Source organism: Falco cherrug, chromosome 5 (genome assembly GCF_023634085.1).
Source record: "Falco cherrug isolate bFalChe1 chromosome 5, bFalChe1.pri, whole genome shotgun sequence".
NCBI classification, from domain to species: Eukaryota; Metazoa; Chordata; class Aves; order Falconiformes; family Falconidae; genus Falco; species Falco cherrug.
In genome coordinates this window covers 20,861,884-20,884,001 of record NC_073701.1, presented here as the reverse complement: position 1 = coordinate 20,884,001, position 22,118 = coordinate 20,861,884, and the positions used below count along the sequence as shown (strand labels likewise).

Sequence of the window (22,118 nt, the reverse complement as noted above, 5' to 3'; positions counted from 1 at the left end):
GGGAAATAAGGAGATGACCGGTGGCAAGCCAACATGGCTTCACTAAGGGCAAATTGTGCCTGACAAGTCTGCTGGCCTTCTACAACAGGGTTACCTTGTTTGTGGATAAGAGAAGATCACTGGAACATGTTGCCCAGAGAAGTTTTGGGTGCCCCATCCCTGGAAGTGTTCAAGGCCAGGTTGGACGGGGCTTTAAGCAATGTGGTCTGCTGGAACGTGTCCCTGTCCATGGCAGGGAGGTTGGAACTAGGTGATTTTTACTGTCCCTTTGAAGCCAAAACGTAGTATGGTTTTATGATCTTTTCTGTATGAAAATATGCATAGGAAATGAAAAGTTTATGTTGTTTTTAATTTATTGTAAATATTAAATACTTGTCACAGTTCTATAATGAGAAAATATGTTTTTTGCTATTTGTGCTGCTAACCCTCTAAGAAAGAATAAAAAAACACACCAAGCTTGACAGAATACTCAATATATTCAGCATATTTTTTAATACCCAGAGAGAAGGAACAGTAGAGATAGTGCCATATTATCAGTGAAGGTACTATGTGTCTAACTGCCATAATCTAAAACATACTCAGGAGCAGGCTGATTTGGCTTTCCTACAATAAATACATGTATATAAATATTATTTAATATTTTTAACAAGAATTCAAGCAAAATCTTAAAGTATTACAATGAAGTAATTATTACTGCAGTTGTTTTTCCATGTCATCAAGTGGCACCATTTCTGATCATAGGAAGTCTGGGTCACTGAAAACTGTAACTAAGTTGTGTGTTCACTCTTATATTATTTTTGGCTACAACACCACCATTCTGAAACAGAAGGAAATATGTTTGCACAAGCAGTTTACAGACAAGACAATTCTTTTTTGTAAAGTTTTTTGCCTTGAGTTAAGGCACTATTTTCATTCTAACCCATGTGCTATTTTCAGTTCACAGCCATTGAAAACACATGTGGTAAAAGTTCACCAGGAAGAACTTCTATTACATTAGGAAATCAAATACTCTCTATACAGCTGGGGATCAATCAAACAAAAAAAAAAACCTAGCTACTTCATAATGGGTCCTAATTTTAGATTAGTGTTGACTTGAACAAGGTAAAAAAAATGGAGCATAATGTTTTGATGATTAGGAATCTAGAGTTCCTGCCAAAGACAAGACTTGCTTTATTTTGCTGATTTTCATGTATTTAGTTTGTGTTTTCAAGTGCTTTAGCCAGTAACTGTCTGAACCTTAACTTGATAGGGTTTTGTGTTTAAACATGAGCTTCTCTTGAAGACTTTTATCATATTGAGTCTTTTGCAGAAAGTTCTCAGAAAATATGGGAATAATTTGATACTGAAAGAGGTTGCCTTGTTTAGTGTTTCTTCTTTTTGTCTTTTTTTTAAGAGGATTTTTTTTGTTTTCTAAAGCTAAAAAAAAAAAAAAAGTTTTTGCTTTAGAAATTGTGTGTTGTCTTTGAAAGGGGTGATTGTTACCTTGGTGCAGAGTTCAAACAGGCTGATCCTGTCTAGCACACAAAGTGTAAAGTCCAAAAATTGCCCCCTTATTTTCTCCTTAGTTTAATTTTTCAGTGACTGAGGCTTCTTAATTATTTTTTTCTTTTGTCTTAGGTGGTTACTCTTAATACATTTATACCACTGTCTCCTCTTTTTTCATCCTCTGTAATTTATATTAAGCCTATAGACATGAAATATGGAATTAACATTAAGCCTACCATTCATCACCTCAGATACTTTCTTGGCATCGGGTTTCCCTCTTTTCCATATTTCGTTTGGCTTGTCTGTTTTGTTTACACTCTCTTAGGGCAAAGCTTGGGTTGCCCCAGAGGTCTTCTGTGTTGAGAGTTCTTATGATATCAGGCCCTTGGCATTTGGCACCAGTTGTACAGCTTGGATTATCTAGCATCTGTCAATAGCAGCTTCTCAGTGAGTAGCTTCGGTGTTCTTCTCAACTACTGTTTAAATTGTTCTCCCACAAGGTTTCTTATTTCTGGACACTGTTCCATTTCCTCTTCTTAGTTATCCATTTGACTCAGCCTCATGAAGTCAGAAAGGATAATACCAGCTGGGTAAGCTCAGTAATGCATAATTAATCAAAGTTCTTAAAAGCAATACAGATATCTCTTTCTCTAAAGGGGAATCACATGTCATTGGGAGGGAACTTTGGTCCTCTTTGGCCCATACTTTAACTTGTGGGATGTCTTGTCAAAGATTCCAGGTTCTTTTCCTACTGGTGTACATCTGGTAATGTTATATATTGTGCCCTAGGGAACCTCTGGCAAGCATTTGCTTTCTGCAGTGAGGGTATTGTGAGTTTTTTCATTGCTCCAAGTTCACAAGGAGTGTTGACAATTGTCTCTATTGGAAAATGCATGTCTCGGGTTTTTTTTATTATTATTATTTTTTGCCTCATCACAGCATTAACAATGCTTTACAGCTAAACATAGCTCTTCATTGAACAGTTTTATGAAACATGGTCAGAGTTGCTGGCCTTAAGTAAAAAAGACAAAAAAAGATATCTGTAACATGTGAACAGTTCAGTTTCCTAATAATTGTTTCTGACTAATTATGGGTGAGGAAGAGGACACGAGACAAGGAAAGCACTGTTGAAGGTTATAAATAGGGACATGTGGGAAGACAGTTGAGAATTCTCAGTTCTATTCACATTCATCAGAAAGAGTGGGGAATTGCTGTCTTGCTTTGTTATTCAAAGAGAGAGATACAAATTTGAATAATTTACAAATGTTTAGGACTGATCATCTGAATTTTTGACACAAATGTTTATTTGGATTACTTAAAAATTTCAGCTGAAAGCCATCTACTTTCTTTCAGTGGTTCCTTGGTGCATTTAAAGAAACTTTCCTGAAGCCAATAGAATTTTGACAGATTTGGAACTAGGACCAAAATCGTGTGCTAATTTTATCTTATATTATTACCTTGTCTTATTTCTGCCACCCATAATCCTTATGTTTTTAGGCTACTATACTTTTTAAATACAAAATTCTACGTTTACTGCTTAAGTATGGCTACTAAAAATGCTGAGAGCTGCATTGTTCTGCAGTCTAGCTTGAATATCTGAAAAGTAAATGGAATCTATATTATTTAAATTTATCTTCTAGTTTGTTTTCTTAATCTCAAATTTATGCAGATCTTTTGTTTGCTTAATGCTTATGTTGTCAATGTGGGATAATTCTTTTAGCCTTTAGCTCCTTATATTGATTTTTGTTTATACAGAAAGATGTTATTAATTTCACTTTCCATTTGAGAAATTTAACTTTGTACTGAATATACATGGAAAAAGCTAGAAGTGCACTGTCCAACATAAACAATCTCTTCAGGCAAAAGATAACAGAGACTTGCACATCTGGGTAATTACACACATGATTTTTCCATACAGCATGGAAGTATCTTATTTGTTAGACTTGCTCTAAGTTATGACTTTAGATCAATTCATATAATCTATATAAAAAACCTGCATGTCCAACCAAGTTTGGTAGTGTTCAATACAAAGTTGAGATGAATATTCATAGGTCTGAATTTTCTCACTAAAAAAAGTGAATCACTCATTAAAAAAATCTGCCTTTAAATTGTGGTTGGGAATAGCACACAACCAAAGCATATCTCAACAAGATAATGATTATCATACTCACAAGCAACTCTTCCTTTCTTCAGTAGTGTTTTCCTCTGAAGACACAAGACAGAAAATAACTAACTATTGGTTTACAATTCAGCCTTAGGAGATGTTTAATCTAACTGAGCTTTTCCTGCCTTTGTCAGCTCTAGTTGTTACCACTGAAGTGAATGAGTTTTCATATGCCTCTTTCAAGTACTATGATCCAAGTTAATGGTTGGCAAAACACATCAATGTCTTGAAGGGATCTGTCAGTTGCATTTTCGTTTGGAGTGCAACTCTTGTAATGTATAGCTTGATATGTGTTAAAGCATCTAGAAAAATGTAGAAAGGACTCATTTGTGGTAACAATGCTCAGGGTTTTTTAACTTTTATTTTTCTCTTTTCTGATTTTCTTTTAGAATCAACTTTCCTCTACGAATAAAGGCTCTTCCAAGGGAAACTATGCTGACAATAAAACTACTTGGAGTAAACACTACCTCTAAAAATACAGAAGTGCTTGCTTGGACATGCTCCTCATTGTATCCGAAAGAGTAAGTTCAGTTTTATATGACAGCTTAAGAAAACACCATTCTTGAATAGTATTACACTCAACTGGGACAAATATAAAAAACCAGAAATACTAATTTCAGGACCTTGCTGTAATAAGACTTGAGACAGTCACTTACAGTAATTTACAGTTACACTTACAGTACACACACTCTTGATGTGCCAAGAACCCCATCCAGAAGTTTTTCTTTCTTTCCAATACACTGATTTTGAACTGGGCTTATGTAACTCTTCAACACTTACAAGAAAGTTCCCTAGTTCTGTTGAAAGGCCTTGTTGTAACCTTTCCTGTAGCTTTGCAAAATCCTTCTCAGCATAGCTTCTTGTTCACAATGGTTGGGTTTTTTTCAGTCTGCCTTCAGTTCTGACACCTATTCATTCTGCTCAGGGTGGGGCATTTAGTGATGGCCACAATGACCACTTTTCCCTCTACACACCACTTGATAAGCTTTCTCCTCTTTTTTAACCTCTTCTTTCTACACAGTATGCAATGCAACAGTGTTTTAAAGATGTTGGTGGCTTTGAATGTTTCTGCAGTGATGCATAAACTGAAATCTATGGTAAATATTTTGCAGTGCTACGAATATGTTAGTAGCACTGAGACATTTGAATTTAGATTGAGCCTTTACAGTAATACTTAGTTTTTATTTAGGCTCCATAGTCCCGCATGCCCTCTGGGCAAGAGATGGATATGTTCAAACCCCACAAGTTTCTGCATTAACATCCATTTCTAAGCTATAGCTCTTTCCTCATCTTGAGACATCTTCATCTACTTCCCCATATCATGGCAATCACCATTTAAAACAAAACAAAATCTAAAAATCTCTTTCCATATATGAATTTACTGTTTGAAAGACCTTTGGTTTCATTGAACTTTTGAGAGACTTTAAACACTAGATAATAGGTTGAACTGGGCTACAGGCTTTTTCCATAATTTTCAGAAGAAAATTCAAGATTACTCCATTCAGAAAAAGAGAGTATTCTTCTGTGACTTAGTGATTGGAGCACTTATCTTGAAGGGAGGAAAGAAACATGAATCAAATTCTGCTCCAAGGATTGCTTGGGCGTTTTATTCAATGACTTCTCTTTCATAGTCTGAAGAAGAGCACATCACTCACTCTTCCATTCTGTGTGTCTTTTTAAACAAAACATGCATTGTATTTATTTTGAGTATTTCTACCACCTTGATGCTTAGGGTGAAATAGATAGAGGGAATATCTTGGCTGAAAATCTAATTTGAGATGGAGCATTAAGATGTCCTCATCCCGAGCAAGCTGGTATGTGCTCAGTACATTCAGAAGCAGATCATTAGGCATGATAACTGGGGAATGGTTAGGCACCTCTGGAGGATATATTCTCACATATGGGATATGTAAGAATCCTGTTCTTAAGGACCTGTGTTGTATTGGAAATTTCTTAATTTTCAGCATTCAAGTCCCAAAGGAATGATTTTTTAAAGATCTGAAAGCTCTGATGTATATTTTGTAACATATGCTGTCAGAGCAAGCATGTTGATTTTCGTTAAGTAGATCTCCAAGTCATCGAGACAATTTCAAAAATTTTACTGAAAAATGTCTCCATTCCTTCATGGTACACACAATCAGCACAATGAAGGGGATAGAGGGCCACTTTCCTTTCATCTGCTCTGTAGTTGTAGAGATCATTGCTGAAATGACCCTTCAAAACAGAAATAAAAGTCGAGTTGCTGGAGAGAAATGCTTTAGGAATAGCATGTTCGACACCCCCTAATCTGATAGCTGTGTCATTTACAGTTATAGTAATTGCTAACACAAAGAAGCCTAAATGATTTTTCTTCTTTTAGCCAACGAGACCACAGAATTATTAATTCACCATAATTTTAATTGACAAAGTGTTTTCAAAAAGAAGGATATCCCTGAAATTCCTTCTGAAATGCAAAACTTGAAAATATCTGAACCTTCACGCTGCCTATTTTTCCTTTTCTTTGGTAGATCATGAATACTTTTAGGCAGGCAAACTAGCTCTCAGGCTTACCTACTTAGAAAATAGCATGATTAAAACCATCAGGTGATTCTTAATATGTAATTCTTAGTTAGTTGAAGTAATTGAGAAGCAATGGTAGGACTTTAGGAGGCGGTTTCCTGCTCCACAAAAAAATTGAAGGTTAATAATTGTTTTTATTTGACTCACCAATTTTGTGGAAAACATTAATAAACTGAGCGATGAACCCAACTTCACTCCCCTCACTGCTGGAATGAAACTAATCTTCAAGGCATTTCAACAGAGTACTTGAAAGTATGTATGAGGAAAAGATCTGTACCTGTAGTGTCATGCTAATGTGTCAGGAGTACCTTGTATTATTGCAAAGATTATGATATTAGGGTTTCTAAATGAACAAATTCTATAAATGTATTCAAAGATGTTAATGAAATCTGACCAGAAAATCTTTGATAAAACGTTTCTAACTTGGAAAATACCACTTTCTCAAAGGAAATGTTTTCTGAGGTGAATTTGGGTGCTAAAAAATCTTAACAGTCTCATATCTAGGATTTAATTTATAGAGGAAAGGAGAGAAATGAGCTTTTTGAGGAGGCCAGTAGCCCTGTGATATTTGCCTGGGTCATCAAATATCTTTGCTCAAGTCCTTGTCCCAGTTGGTCACTGAGCCATTCTTCTCAGGGCCAGCAAAGATAAGGACAAAGAATGTCCTCTTTCTCTCTATTCAGATGCTTGTTTAAAAAAATATTTTTTTTGTTTGCTTTGATAAGCATTGGAAAATGAAAATAAATGTCAAGCATTTTAAAAATACATTTCCTCATTTCTGTCCCATTATATCTTATTCTGATTAAACCCACAAGAATTCCATTCAAACTGGTTTTGGCTTATGTTAAAAAGAGAAGGAAAAAAAAATTATCAATTTTGCATTATTTCCAGATATTTCTTAGGAATCTTGATCTTTGAGTGACCTAGGGCACAAGAATGCCTCTTTTTAAAAGACTCTGAATTTACACCTTTCTGTAAGTTTGATATTTATTTTCTCTTCCAAATTGTATGGTCTCTTCTGTCATTCGTAATTCAGTTCTTTATATTTAGTTTGAACTGAAGATTAAAAAGAGCTGAGCTTATTTTAACATATAAATTATACAAATTCCTTTCATCTGTTTCAAGAAGTGTGAAGTTTCTCATGCATTTGAGCAAAGCCATGTCAAAGGGCTCTAGATATTTTCTGAGATTTTAACATGTCTCTTAAAAAATAGCAAGCAGAGTGTATAAGGAATATATAAAAAAAATAGAAGCAAACCCCAACTGTTTAGATAAAACATATTACTTATTATGTAACATTTCTTGTTGCAAACTCTTTTCCATACCTTGACCATGTTTAAACCACACAATACCAAAATATGTTCTCAAGAATTTGGCCTGTTTAATTTGGTTTTGTTATTGTTAAAGACTTGCCAGTGAACAGATGTTTAGTAAATTTCAAATTGTTTTCATTTACATTATTTACTGAATTCTAGTAACATTGCTGATTATTCTGACAGTTGTCTTGCAGTGTGCTGATTTATAACACAACTAGCTGACGGACATACAGGGCAGCCACTCCATTCTTTATCAAATGAGTGTTGGGATTACTGCTTATCAATTTTGCATGTTTCTTTAGAAATAGTCTCACTTTTTACATAACTGACTTCCTGGACATTTTCTCCAATTTTTGCCTAAATGTAGTTGTTTACCTTAAAATTGTTCCCTCTAAACTCATTTTTAAACTTCACATTTGGGGGCAAAAATTAAGAAAGAATCAGGAACATAACTGCAAATTTGTTTAAAATGTCTGGAATAATCTGATAATTTTGTATTTGCTGTATTCAGCACTTTCAAATTTATGGAAGTTATTTAAATTAAAAACTGTGGGGATGGAAGATGTGGTCCTTTTAAATGTCTCTAGGACATTTAGCACTACTTTGCAGTGAAAATTTATGTCTCTAATTTGAATTTTCTAGAATTCTGTAGTATTTGCAATTATAATAAAGTAGTTATTTCACAATATCATTCCAGTGCAGAATTAAGACTGCTTAGGCCATAAGTAGGGGGGGGGGGGGGGGGGGGGGGGCGTGTCTTGTAGCTTATCAGCTTTGGATAAAGTAAACTTAACCTCAGCTCTGAATTTCTGAGGTTTATAATGTCAGGTTTGGGGATAATAACATTATTTTTACACTATATTTTCTCCTCATTTTCCTGGTATATCCAGTCTAAACAGTAATTCTAATGTTATATACATTTGGGAATGAACACAGTAATAATGGTTTTATCTGCCAGCTTGTCCAGTAGGTGGGCATTCACATCCACATTTCTCATCCTTATCGGGTAGCTGACTTTAGACGGTGGCCCTAAATTAATGCCCATAAAGTCCTTGATAATGCATCTGTATCAAGAAATCTTATTAGATGCAAGAAGCAGTTCAAAAAGTGTTTTCAAGCTTGTGTGCCAACTTTCCCCTCCTTCACATCAGAAAAATACATTTGTCTCTTGGGCTGAATAGTTTAGTGATCCAGAGCTAATTAACAAATCAGAAATCCATCACTTGGGGCAATTTGGGCATTGTAAAGTCCTCCACAGTGCCCATTGCTCTACTTCAGTGATTCTAACACCACTATTTATTTTGAACTGATATTTCCAAATCAGGCAGAGCAAGCAACAAAAATTTTCTCTTGCCTGGTGAGGGAAGTCTCCCATGGGACTTCAGGACACAAGGTTGATTTTGTTAATTTAGGGTAACTTGAACTGTCCTTAAACAGCATTGCTCTCTTCTGCTGTAATAAGATGGGAAGTTTATTTTAGCTCCAGTAATAAACAAGAGCCGGGAATCTGTGTAATTGCAGGGATTTCCATCTGCCCTGGTTTTGCACGAGCATTTAAATAAATAAATAGCAGTGGGCATAGAGCAGAACTTGTTTATTCAAATTCTGCTGTGCCATTGTCTATGGCTGTGGTCTTTATACAGTCTTCACAAAGGTCAGTATCACTACCCTCACCTTACAGATGGGGAAACCAGCAGGCAGAACAGGGGGTGACTTGCCTGGGCTCATCAGCAGAACCCAGCAGCAGAGAGAGGAACCTTTCTGTTCAGTAAAGCTTATGGTTATCATGCTCATGATTCTATCTCCTTCCTTTTCTGAATGAATCCTGCACACACTCCTTCTTTTCCTTTTTCTAAAAATACCGATGCATATTTTTACTGTTTCGTTCACCTGTATGGCCCCTGTTACTGTTCCAGTTGTGAGTCCAAAAGCAGACTTGATCCTGAAGAATGTTAGCTGAGCGGTGCATACAGTGCCCCAGAGATTGCTAGGGAAAGCTGTGCCTCAGGAACACGTGCAGTATTTCACAGTTGTCAATGCCTCTTCACGTCTTTTAAAAAATACCTCTTGTGTTTACAGGCTAGCCTTAGTCCAAAGCGTGACTTAATGATGGAAGGTACATAAGTTGCTCACTTATTTGTCAATGTATAAATAAGGTTACTCTATATACCAGAGGCATAAATGTGTGTCTAGTTTTTAAAACAAATTCATTTTTCCTTAGGAGATATCAACTCCATACTATCAAAGTGGTTTAATGTGTATGGTTTTACTCACAGTCCTGTAATCTGCTTTAACATGTGAAGTCTTCTCAGTCCAGCAAAGATACATTGCTTTGCTTGCTGTTTCTCCAGCTGAGGACTGTGAGAAGCCCACTGCTGATTATTTCCTGTCCTGGACAGTCTTTAGCCACATCTGTAGTGGGTGCAGATGAGTTGAAATAATGAACTAGGAAAATGTCTCGATTAAACACATCTACATGTGCTTTTAAGCACATCTACAGTGCCTCTGAGGTCTGTGCTACTTCCTGTGTTTGTCTATACAGGTTTCCCAGGAAAAAAAATACACTGTATGGATTCTTTTTAAAAGTCTCCTATAGTTTTAGAGCACAATATGAAAGTGATTAGCAGTAATGAGAGCTCAAAAGGGTAATTTAGTCTTGGTGTTCATTCAGTTCTCAGCCACTCTTCTCCCTTTCTAACAAAATTGCCAATTAGGTCAAATTATGATGTAAAGCTGTGTCAGCAAAGGACTGGTTGAAGGGATATAATTCATTTATTAAAGGTCATCCGAGTACACAGCACAGAAAAACAACTTTGAATCACCGTTGATCACTTCCACATTCACATCAGTTACCTAAATCTGAAAGACTTCTGTATCATACAACTGCTTTCCCGGAGTGCTATCTTTTTCACATCACAGCTCCTTTTTCTGCCTCCATTCCCCTGCAAATGCACCTACAGCTGCAAAAGTAACTCCAGAAAATGGTTTTGGTTTTAATCTTCCTGAGCTGTGTTCTCAGAATGAAATAAAACTTTTGCACTAACAATGTGAATAGCTTAAGAAGTGAAAAAGAAGTAGGTTTACACTGAGTGTTGACTATAAAAATGACTTTGCTAGAGTTTCTTATTCTTTAAATGACTTAGGAACAGTTTTTTTCAGTTTGCAATTCAAAAGGTACTTTCTTACAGCAATGTTGCCAACTCATGCTGGGATCAAAAAATCCATCTGGGTTCTCTTGTACCTCTAACATCCTCATCTCAGGTAAAAGCTGTGCACTCAAACTCTTCTACCTGGCCGGCTGTTTCTGTTGCCATGGGCAGAATTGAATCTAGCTCATTCTCTCAGTTGTTTTGACTGAACAGTGCTTGGAACAACCGTAATAAAAATTTTCAGTAAAAGAAGAGATGTTGAATAAAATGAAATTTCTGACCTCACTAACCTAAGACTTGGATAAATTAAAGGGTAAGTCCAATGTACTGTATCTGTGTTTATTCAGGTACTGCATTCCTCATTTGAGTGGATTGGTTATGATTAGAATTAACACCTGAACTTTCTGATTTTATTCAAGTTCTCTAGGCTGAATTGTGTTGACCTGCTAAATTGTGCTGGTTTTCTTATCCGCAGACCACATGTATCTCTGTTTCTGATAAGACTTTCTTGTCCATGTAGTTGCTCAGACTGGTACTTCAGACTTTCATCTGACCAAAACCCATATGCAGCCTATGTGGTACAAACTATCAAACTCACACTCCTTTCAGCTCTTTGGAGGTTCTGATATCATACTCCCTCTTCCCTATCAATTACACATAAAATCAGCAAGGATCCTTCATCGCTGCAGTAGGTTGCCACAAGTTTCTTTTGTGGAATAAATGTATACTGCCCTCCACCTTGTACAGGGTGTTGACACTTCATGATCTAACATATTTGTCCTCAAAATTAAATCTTGAGACAGAAATATAGTATTATCCATATTTTACACCTAGTTTAAGTGGCAACCCCTGTCACCAAAGAAGTCAGTGGTAAAGTGCTGAGCTGACCTAGAATGTCTTGGCAGCATGATTTGTGTCATGGCCCTTGCAGCTGCACAGGTACCAGCAGAGCAGTGAGGCCATCAGGATGTAACCTCTGCTGATCTAGGCCAGATTTGTACTAGGCAGCTAAAGACAAAAGGTTTGTTCTCTTTTTGCGTGTCTGTTAAGCTATCCAGTTCCACGTCCTTTGATGTAATTTCAGTAAACCCTGTTCACCCTGTCTCCACTAACAATGCAGTATTTCTGTCTCTGTGTGTTGCAGGCGGCTCATTCATGGAACTGTGCTGCTTAGCATGACACTGAACAGCATGCTTACAACAACTATGATTACCCCAAGCATCTGCAGTACTGAAATACCAACCTCAGTAACACTGCAGGTAAGAAAGCAAAGGAGAGGGTTGTTTTGTAACAAAGTGCAAGAAAAAGAGTTGTTCCCACAGCTCATCAAGGTCACAAAAATTAAAAATCCCATTTCCATTATAGGCACTCAGAGAGAGCATGTTAATCTTAATAGACGGAAATCTATAATTCTGCACAGTGGCAAATATATATGATACTTTCCATACCAAATACCACCTCTGAAGGCTAGGGCAGGTTTTTGTAGGGTAATTTTTGTTGTTATAATTTTGGTTTCAAAAATACTTTAACACAAATGAATGACTTGGTACCTGACTTACAGCTGCCTTTTCAAATCTGCACGTTTGTTCTGAGTACTATTGAATTGCATACCACTATAAATGTTGCATGCCACTTGCAATTAGACTGAGTAGTGTAAAGGACTTGTAAAGAAAGTGGTTACAAGCAACTGTCGATAGGCATCGGTGTAGCTCTCCCTCCATGACCACATGCTGAGCACCGACTCATTCTGGGCAGAATGGTACTCCCGGTTTTGAAAACGCATTAGGTCTGCATAACAGTTTTGTCAACTGTCCAGGTTAAATTAGCAACTGGATCCTTCAAGGGCAAAGCCAATTGTTTTCTGTATTAAAAAGCAGAATAACTATTAGCAAATGACATGTAAAAGCAGATAATATAGATAAATGAGGCTGGACTAAAAATAGCCTGGTTTTAATAGACAAGAAAATGGGGATTTTCTAGTCTGAGGAGTTCAGTCAAAGACTATGTCCTAAAATAGCTCCTCCTATTAATAATAAAAGGAAGTTGAGACAGTAAATGGCTATTAATTTATAATCTGTCTCTGCTGAAAGAAATGGAACAGGAGGACCTCTCACCCCCCTGCTTTCAGTTACTCACATGCGTGTATTACGATTTATGAAGATGTTGGAAATATCAGAAAGATGGCTTTTCTGGTGTGACTGATGACACATTTTGTAGGTAATAACTTTTTAACCTTTAAAAGTGTGATGCAAATCAAATACATATGTTAAAAAATAGATATAGATAAGAGATTATGGTGTTTGTTAGTCAACCAAAATGGGATGTGCAAACTGAGCTGAATTTTGAAAAACAACCTGAATTTTCAGAGAAGTCTGTACTCATATTATTAAGCACATTAAGCTTTGTAATTTTGGTTGAATGCTTTCTTTCTCTGTATCTTAAAAACATTTTCCTAACTTTCTGACACACATATGTCAATGTAAAGAATGAATAATTGGTAGATGCTGCACAATATATATGAAATTGAATATATAGAAGTCAAATCAGGTACCTGATTTCTATTTCTTACACTGGCAAAATGTATATAAGAATTATCACTGTATTTTCAAACAAAACCAAAAACAAATCTATATAATGAAAGCTTTCCGTTTAAGAACCATCATTAAAAAACAGGAAAGGAGGAAAAAAGAAAAAAAATACTTCAGCTTTGAGTTTTTGCACTTGTAATAAATTTGAAATGCAGTGGAAGAAATTCTCACAGGAAAGTCAGTGACAAAGCTCCTGCTGATTTTCATGGGATGAGTTTACCACCAACATATTTAAATAATGTATTACATATGGTGAGCACCCTCGGAGAATTACCTCTTCTTCTTTCTCTTATATTTTGTATGCTTCCCATAGAAATCGAGGATAACATTTATTGACAGTTATATCTGAGAATACATATTGCTAAAAGGACTTTTGTCTCTTATCTCTTTATTTTTATTTTAATGAAGATTGACTTTCCAGAAACTAATTTGGAGTTCATTAAACCTGAACCTGAAGAAAGAAGAGGTGATCTTGAAGAGCCAACTGAAGACTGCCTGAAGTATATTGCAAGACTTTCACAGAAACATTCTCTCTTGCTGTAAGTTGTACCCAGCTAGCCCTGCTGGTTCTTGGCTTGCTGTACTTCTGTTCATCACAATTAAATGTATCCATTTGTTTAATTTTAATTATCCAAATTGTTTAAAACCAAAATATTCCTCTGAAGGAGCCTAGCTTGGTTGGCTGTAGAGGAATGAAGGTGGGTTAATTAGCATTGATAATATACAGCTGTGGGCTGGCTTCAGGGGCAGTGGGTTGGCTGATGTAGACAAGGTGCAGCTGTGGCTGGCTCTGTTTAAAGGTGGAGCAGCCAAGGAAGAGAGACAAGGAAGAAGTTGAGAGAAGAGAGAGAACACATGTCCTGGATGAGGAGAGACTAGGAGAAGGCAGCAGGGAGACTGGTATGAAGAGTATGCTGGTATGTGATGGTAAAAGACCTTGTTGCAGCCAGCTAGTTTGGAGAGTGCTGCAACAATTGGCTTGAGAAGTAATACCTCTAAATGAAAGAACAGATCACAGCAAAGCCTAGTTAAGGCCCTGGAGGTGGCAGTTTATTTTACCAGTTTAGAAAAGGATTGGTTTTTCCCTTTTTTTTACTATATCTTTTCATGTCTTTGAAGTGAGAAAGATATTTTTGATTCAAACCATAAGATTTTCAAGTGATGCAGTAAGTTGATACCTGTACTAACAAGAAAACCGGGTTCTACAAAAATCAGTCTTCATTAGTAATAATGCACTTGAACTTCAGATAGGTAGTTAAATGGCATATGTTCATTAAAACGTCAAGTTATATACAAGGAAGTATGGCAAGTTTAGCTTTCCTGGATCAATAAACACAAAGTAAAACAAAACACACTTTATGTACTGAGGCAGATTAGTATGCTCAGCTACATGTATATTATATTATGAATTAGGATTATGTATTATATAAAATAATTTTGGATATGATCAGAGTGGTATTGGGAACACAGGTGCTTACAGAGAGCCATTATACCAATCACTGTTACTTCTGTAATTCTGTGAATTAATCATCCATCAAAGGCCAAAAGGTGCATTCAAAGTACGATAACTAAAGAACTTAAAGCCAGTTCAGCCCTCTCAATGTGATATGATATATCTGTTAAAACACTTTTCTGTACTGATTTCTGCGTAGGTTGTTTGGGTTTTTTTTAAATCAATTTCTTGGGGGGGGGGGGGGGGAATGAGAGACAAACTTGCTGGTGTGTATGAAGTTTACTTCAACTTTTAAGAAGACAGGAAGAAATTTTAAAATATTTTTATTAGCCATGGGATTTGTGATTTGATTCTTTTTTATTTTATTTTTAAATATGAATGGGAGGTCAGTGTTTTACTGCAAATAGCCGCTGAGCCAGGGCACTGGCAAGATGGCAGCAAAATTTCCACCTGCAAAATGTGTTCCAGAAGTGATTTATGGAGCTTCAGGCCAATGCATCTGATCTCTATTCATGGTGAAATGGTGGGTTTTGTAAGAAGGAATAAGATCATTAAACATTTAGTTAAATACAGAGTAATTTGTCAGGAAAGAAAAACCATATCCTATGTGAACAGAAACCCTGCCTCACGAACTTGTTGCTATCCTAGAAGGTTGTCAGTGGGTGCATGGACATTGGAGATTTGGTGGACATAAAGCATTTGGATGTTCAAAAAAAGCTTTGCTGAGGTTCCACATAAGATGATTGTTAAAAAAATTATTTTGCCATGGGTTTAAAGGAAAACTGGTTAAAGGCAAACACTGCATGTTTCATTGTGGCTTTTCAGAATGGAAGATTCAGCGGTAGGGTCTTCTAGTACTCAAGGTTGGGACCAGTTTTTTTTTAGTATCTCTGTCAACATGGAGAAGGAAATGGGCAGGGAAATCCCTGTGTTTGCAGATGGTACTAACCTCTGTCACATTGTCAAACGCCATCCTATGACAGGGAGATCCAGAAGGATCTTACAAAACTGGGCAAAAACACAGCACATGAGCTTCAGTATGGATAAATTCAAGGGAATATATTTAAGGAAAAAATGTCTAAGTAGCTGTACATGACACTGAACTTGGAACTGGCAGTTACAATGCAGAAAATATATCTTAACATTACTGCTCATATTTCCCTAAACTCACGAGTACAAGGTGCAGCAACAGCCAAAAATGTCAACAAAGTACTAAGCATCATTCAGGAAGGGTGTGGAGAAGAAACCAATGTGTGCCATTTAACTTGTGTCTAAAACCTTGATGTGCTGCATTTTGAGTATGCTGCGTAGTTCTTGTCTCAGCAGCTCAGGAAGGACACTGTAGATGTGGAAAATGTACAGAGAAGGGCAGCTAAAATGATTAAAGGGATTAAAAAGTTGCTTGACCAAGAAAAGCTAAAAAGGCTGAGACTCCTTAGTTCGGAGAGAAGACTAGAGGATGTGTGTGTATGTGTGAGTAATTATTATAAAATCATGATGGTGGTGGACAAGGTGAATGCATCATCAGATCCCACAATATTCACACTAGGGACATTCAATGAAACAAGTAGATCAATTTTCAACAGATGGAAGAAAGTACTCCCTGAGACAGTCAGCAGTGAACTTTTAAAGTCTTTCACAGAGCTGTGGAGGTAGACAACATCATCACATTCATTAAGGCTATACATAAATTCACGGATAACAGGTTCATAAATAGTTATTGAAAAGACCAGGCAAGGGTAGACCCTATGATATCCTAATACAAAAGTTTGGGGTTCTGTAGGAATATGAATGAAAGAGACCCCTAAAACTCACCAGGTTGGATGTAAGGCTTTGATAAGTTCAATAACAGGGTATTGGAGGAAAGAGGACGGAAGTCTGGTTTCTTTTTTTTCCCCCCAAGTTTGTTGTTTTCAGTTATCCCAGCTTATGGGCAAAGCTGGTCTGCCAAATGAATCATCAAGGTGAAGGGTAGCATATTTGGGGGTTGAATGAATGAATTCCATTTTTAAGTACTTTCTGATCAAGCAAATATTTGTTGTATCTTTATTAGAGAAGGACTTTTTACCTTCCTCAGTCATGATAGATTTTCTTTTTTAAAAAATTGTAACAACACATATTCGTATCCAAACACATTATTGCCATGATATTTGAAGTTCTCTTCCTTTTTTTTTTTTTTTTTGTTTGTATGTCAAGAAAAAGAGAGGAATCTAAGGTAGCTTTTTAGAGGCAATAAGTCTGTATGATGATGCTTTAGGCTTACAAGACTCAAATATGATTTTGAAATAAATGGGTATCTGTGGTTAGAAGACAGAAGACACCTTTCTTGGACCGTCAGGATCCTTCTGTTCACTCTGCTGAAAGTAGATGGAATATGTGAATGGCAGAAAATGTTCTTAACCCTGTTGGAAAAGAAGAACCAATGGTTAGAAACAGCCAGCTGCACGGTTGTCCTTTTTAAAGGCTGCAGAGTCCAGTAGCATTATAAACGCAAAGCTGCTGTGGGTTTGTCTCCCCAGGTTCAGCCACTAGAGAGGTGGACCGTGTGTTCCTGATAGGAGTATAAAAAAATCAATGCAGGCAGAAAGCAGTACCTTACCAGCACACACACAAACGTGCAGCACTGCCACAAAACAGACAGTACAGGCAGCCTGATTCAGTTCCTCCTCTCCACCTGGTCAGGATCAAAGTCTGCTGGTGGAATATGTACACATACATATATATGTATTTTTATACATGGTATCAGATAACTCTGTAGTTGCGCTTAGCCTGTGCATTAGCTGGTCCCAGATCTCTCTGTGTTCCCCAGCTGCTGACACCCAGACATACGTGCCCCCAGGGTTCACAGACACACAGATTTGGTTGCTGGTGCTGGGGCCTCTTCCTGTCACATGGATGTGGGTTTCCCCAGTAGCTGGTCAAGACATATGGTCTTGCCAGTAGCAGACTCTTGGACCCCTGTCTCTCTGGTAGCTGGCTCAGATCACTGGTCTCCATGGCCAACAACTCTTGGATGTTGATTACTGAAGGGCTCAATGGGACTGAAGAAAATGAACTTTACCATATGGCTCTTGTGCTCCTCCAGCCCTGCACTGTGCACTGCTGTGTGATCTTTGGCATCACCACCAAACCAGGCAAAAGAGGGATGACCAAGTGAGTTCATTAGTTACTGCCAGCTGCTTTGGCTGACTTCTGAAAACATTTCAGATGTGAGTCTTTAATTCCTTTTAGGATTATTGTGTTTGAAGTACGAGAGTCCTGTTGCTGTGATTTTTGATTAGAAAGGTTACTTCCAGTTAGGTGAATGGTGAAACAGGTCTAAGAAGTGTGATGATGCTGCACACTTTGCTAATCTGTCCACGGGAGAGAAACTTGTGAGTGAGAATCAGTGCCAGGAAACAGAAATTTTCATTTGCTAGCTTTTCTACTCTTTCCTTTTTTTGCCTTTTGTCTTGTTCTGCTTTAGTACTGAACATGAGCAATAAAAACAGCTCAGAAGCATTTAAACAAATTTTTGCCATTTCCCCCACAAAAAAAAAAAAATAAATTAAGACCAGCTAACAAAATTTTCACAGAAGCTGTTTTCTTCATTTAGCTAAAGGGATTAATGAAAACTTTAAAACTGAAAACTACTGAATTATTTAGATTTTAGGATACTTCATTTTTAGTGCTGAGTAGGAGGCTATATGTTTTAATATAGCTGTTATATGAAGGGAAATTTAGGTACAACTCTACCTAAAAAAACATAAACTGCATTTTTATCAATAAAGAGGGTTTATTAACATCTTATCCCTATTAAGCCACCAAAGAAGTGTCATTAGCATAACAATCTTCAGATGTTATATGTATGCAAAATACATTTACCATCTACCTTAAATGTTCCATTACATGTATATGTAAACTTCTATTACAACTAAGAAACTTAAAATCAAAACCTAAAATAAAAACACCTCAGCCTTTAGTTTCATCGCTGATCTTTAAAACATGGAAAGAGAAAATGGCATTGCCTCTGGAGTAAAGTCACAGGGAGAAATCTGTTATTTAGAAAACCTGATACAAGGATTGATTTCTTATCTCCCTTTGCAAGCTCAGTAGAGGCTTTAGCTGCTTTAATCTGAACAACAGATTGTCTGGTTTGGAGGATGCTGTTTGAAAGCTTAAATCTCTGTTTAAAGTCAACATATAAAAGGGGTCCTTTAGCTGAACTGTCCTGCAGTATACCATCCGAATGCATAAGATAACCAGACAGGCAATAAAGTCTTAGGCCTACCTTTATCTCTTTTTCTGTGTGTGACATCTTCACACAAACACAAAGACGTCTCACAGTAGGCATGCTGTGAATTCTGAAGCTGTTTCTTGAAATGGTAACCAAAATTACACTTTTCTTGAAATGATTACTGAAAGTCACGACAGAATTTGTATCACAGTTAGGTTCATCTTTTGCATACATTCATGAGCTTGTTCTCCTAAGGGAAAGAAGTAAACTTTCACTTCTGTGACAGTAAAAAAATGCCCATCTTTGTACCACCACTCTCTGTTCCTAACTGCTTGGCAATTCAAAATTGCGAAGAAAAGTTCTCTGGTGTATACAGAGCCAAAGGAACTCATTGCTATGAGTTGTGAAAGCCACAATCTTGATGTTTAGAGCAGGGCTAAGATAGTTTCTTGGCTAAGAATGTCCCAAAATACTGCAAATAGAAGGAAGATGACCTTGGAAAGAATGTAAACACTTGGATTTTGAGCCTTGCTTGCCATCTCGACAATGAAACGCTTAATTGGAAATGAGCTATTTACGTACTGCCTTCTACAAGGTTTCTCACACCTTGCTTTGAAATACTTAGGTCTGTTTAAAGTCACAGTTACATTATGTTATTAAATAGATAGATCACCAATCCATCAAGTATGACCAAGAAAACCAATGTTCCTCTTGGTTTTATTAATGATTTGTGTGAACTGGAGATCAGTTTGCACTCTCAAATCTTGTTTTTGAAGGGTTTGATATCAAATTAAGAAGATTGTCTGAATTTGTCTCTCATAGGGAGTTTCTTTTTGTTTTCTGATGGTAGCAGAACCTGAGATTTAATATGCTTTAGGCAAAGACATCTGAATTGCAGACAAATCAGAGGATGAATAGCAAATGTTATTCTGAGGCATTTCTTACTGTGGTGAAATATGGTGTGATGAATGACTGTTTTATCAAAATATCATTTAGATATTAGGTATCTCAATGAGGAATTTGATATGGCAACCTTTTTTATAAGTTAGTACAATGAAGCATGGCATGCTAAGCCTTGTGAACAGACAGAGAAGCTGCTGGGAGCTTTCCTTCCCTTTTCCAAACTCATACCTGTGTTAGGGACATGCTTATATTCCTATGTATGTGCATGGGTGTGCCTCAACCTTATTTTAAATGCAAAGAGACTAAAAATAGACAAGCCTCCACTGAAAGTCAAAGCAAGAGCAGAAATGAAAGCTATGGCTAGCAGTGTTGTGTGTCTAGTTGTTACAGTAGTTAGATATGTAGCAGATGGATGTAATAATTTATCTGGTGATAACAGCACCTTCTTTGTCTCTGTCAGAAAACTCCAGTAAAAACAAACAAACAAACACCACCAGCAACAGAGACAGCGGAGAAGAAAAATGAGAGTGATTGGGAAGTGAAATAACCATATATGTGTGTCTTTTGACACTTCATTTTTATATGACCCAAGGCTGACAGATCCAGAGTATAAGTATCACTTTTCTTATAAAAGCTGGTCTGCAAAAAATGATATCCTACCCTGAGGAAAACATGTACTTAGCCGAAAAGCAGTGTACTGTATGACTTGGCCCCTCTGTACAATAAAGTTTGTTGCTACACAAAGCTCCAGGTGGTTTTAATTTAGAACTGAATTTCTAATCTTCTCTTCCAGACTCTCAGAGCAACAGAGAAGAATCTTATGGTTTTATCGTTACTACTGCAATAATCAAAATTGCTCCCTTCCTCTGGTACTGGGCAGTGCACCCAGCTGGGATCGAACAACTGTATCAGAAATGTATGCTGTGTTGAGGAGATGGAGATTTTCTAACCCACTGGAGGCTCTTGGGCTTCTCACTTTCAGGTAAGGGAAAACTAACAAAGTAGGAAAACAACAGACAGAATGATCACATGCTGATTAATTCAGCAGGTCAGTTTGCTCAGCACAGTATCATGCTTTGGTTCATTGACCTGGGTTCTGTCCCTGTGTCTGAGTGAAGATACAGTTGCAACTCGTGTGATGCCCTTGAATTGAACATGCCAGCCCTGCCATCTTGGCTGAGTTTTTCTATTTCTCAGGGGAATGAAAAGACTATTTCACTCTCTATAGCAGACTCAGTCAGTTTCTGGTAATAGGTGATCAACCAAATACTTAGCATTTACATAGCTCTCCATATCTTCAAACTACTGTACAGACATGAAGTGACTAATGAGAGATAAGGACTGAAATATATCCCTAGATTACACCATGTAAATACGTACAGTTCCACCTGTAACCTGTCTTTCTGAAACAGATAGGATAAAACTTTGAAGTCAGCTCCCCACACTTTGAATAAATTCTGTTGCTGTACCTCATTTTCCACCCCCACTTCTTAGAGTGGGAGCTGATTGTTTGGAAGGCTTCCTTGGTGCTGAGACCCTTAGCTATGACGTGATAGCAGATATCAGGGGGCAGAATCTGTGTCAGCAGTTACATTTCCTCCAAAGGCTTGGGAGGTATTTTGCATTGTGACCTACCTGTGGAAACATTAAACATGCTGATGAAATGGTTGAGCAAATTTGTTTTAGCAAGCCCTTGCTTGGCTGGGTAAGCACAAGCTGCGCTAACTTTGCAATTTCAATTCCATGTTGTACCTTTAGAAAAAAAAAACTTGACCAAAAGCTTTACTTGAGAAAACTATATATACTCACCTCTACATTGTTAAAAAAATATTTAATAATATAAAACTGACTATTGACTGTTATTTGCCTCTGGATATGACTTCCTAAGAACATCTGTGTCTCAGGTTTGTATCTGAACTATGAATAGTTTTACATGTTTGCATGCATGTCTTTTTTTACATTTAGTGGGAATGTTGGAAGCAAAGATCAGGTTCTGGAACATATTATCATTATCTTATTTGCCATTATTAAATTATTAGAAGCCATTTCTGATTTATAAAAGAACCATGTAGAAAGGAGTATATGGACAGTCTGTTGTCTTCAACACCCCAGAGCAGCAAAAGATTTTGAGATGGTTTGTCAGAGCATTCCAGGCTTTCAGATCAGATCTTTTGTCAAATTTTGTTTCTGTGGGTGGGTGGCATTTCTGCAAATAAAGAGCTTGATTCTTCCTTGAGGATGTAGCTCTTCATCAGGGTGTGATGCAGAATATCAGTCCTGTCAGA

The 22,118-nt window shown here is 37.0% G+C and overlaps 1 protein-coding gene across 1 annotated transcript in view; it reads left to right on the top strand.

The window, feature by feature from the left end:
* PIK3C2G (phosphatidylinositol-4-phosphate 3-kinase catalytic subunit type 2 gamma) overlaps positions 1 to 22,118 on the top strand; it is a 208,241-nt gene that overhangs the window by 67,631 nt on the left and 118,492 nt on the right. Inside the window, exons 13-16 of the mRNA XM_027807693.2 lie at positions 4,039 to 4,170; positions 11,818 to 11,932; positions 13,670 to 13,800; positions 20,627 to 20,815. Of these exons, the coding sequence (XP_027663494.2) occupies positions 4,039 to 4,170; positions 11,818 to 11,932; positions 13,670 to 13,800; positions 20,627 to 20,815 (567 nt within the window). The remainder of the gene's footprint in view (positions 1 to 4,038; positions 4,171 to 11,817; positions 11,933 to 13,669; positions 13,801 to 20,626; positions 20,816 to 22,118) is intronic.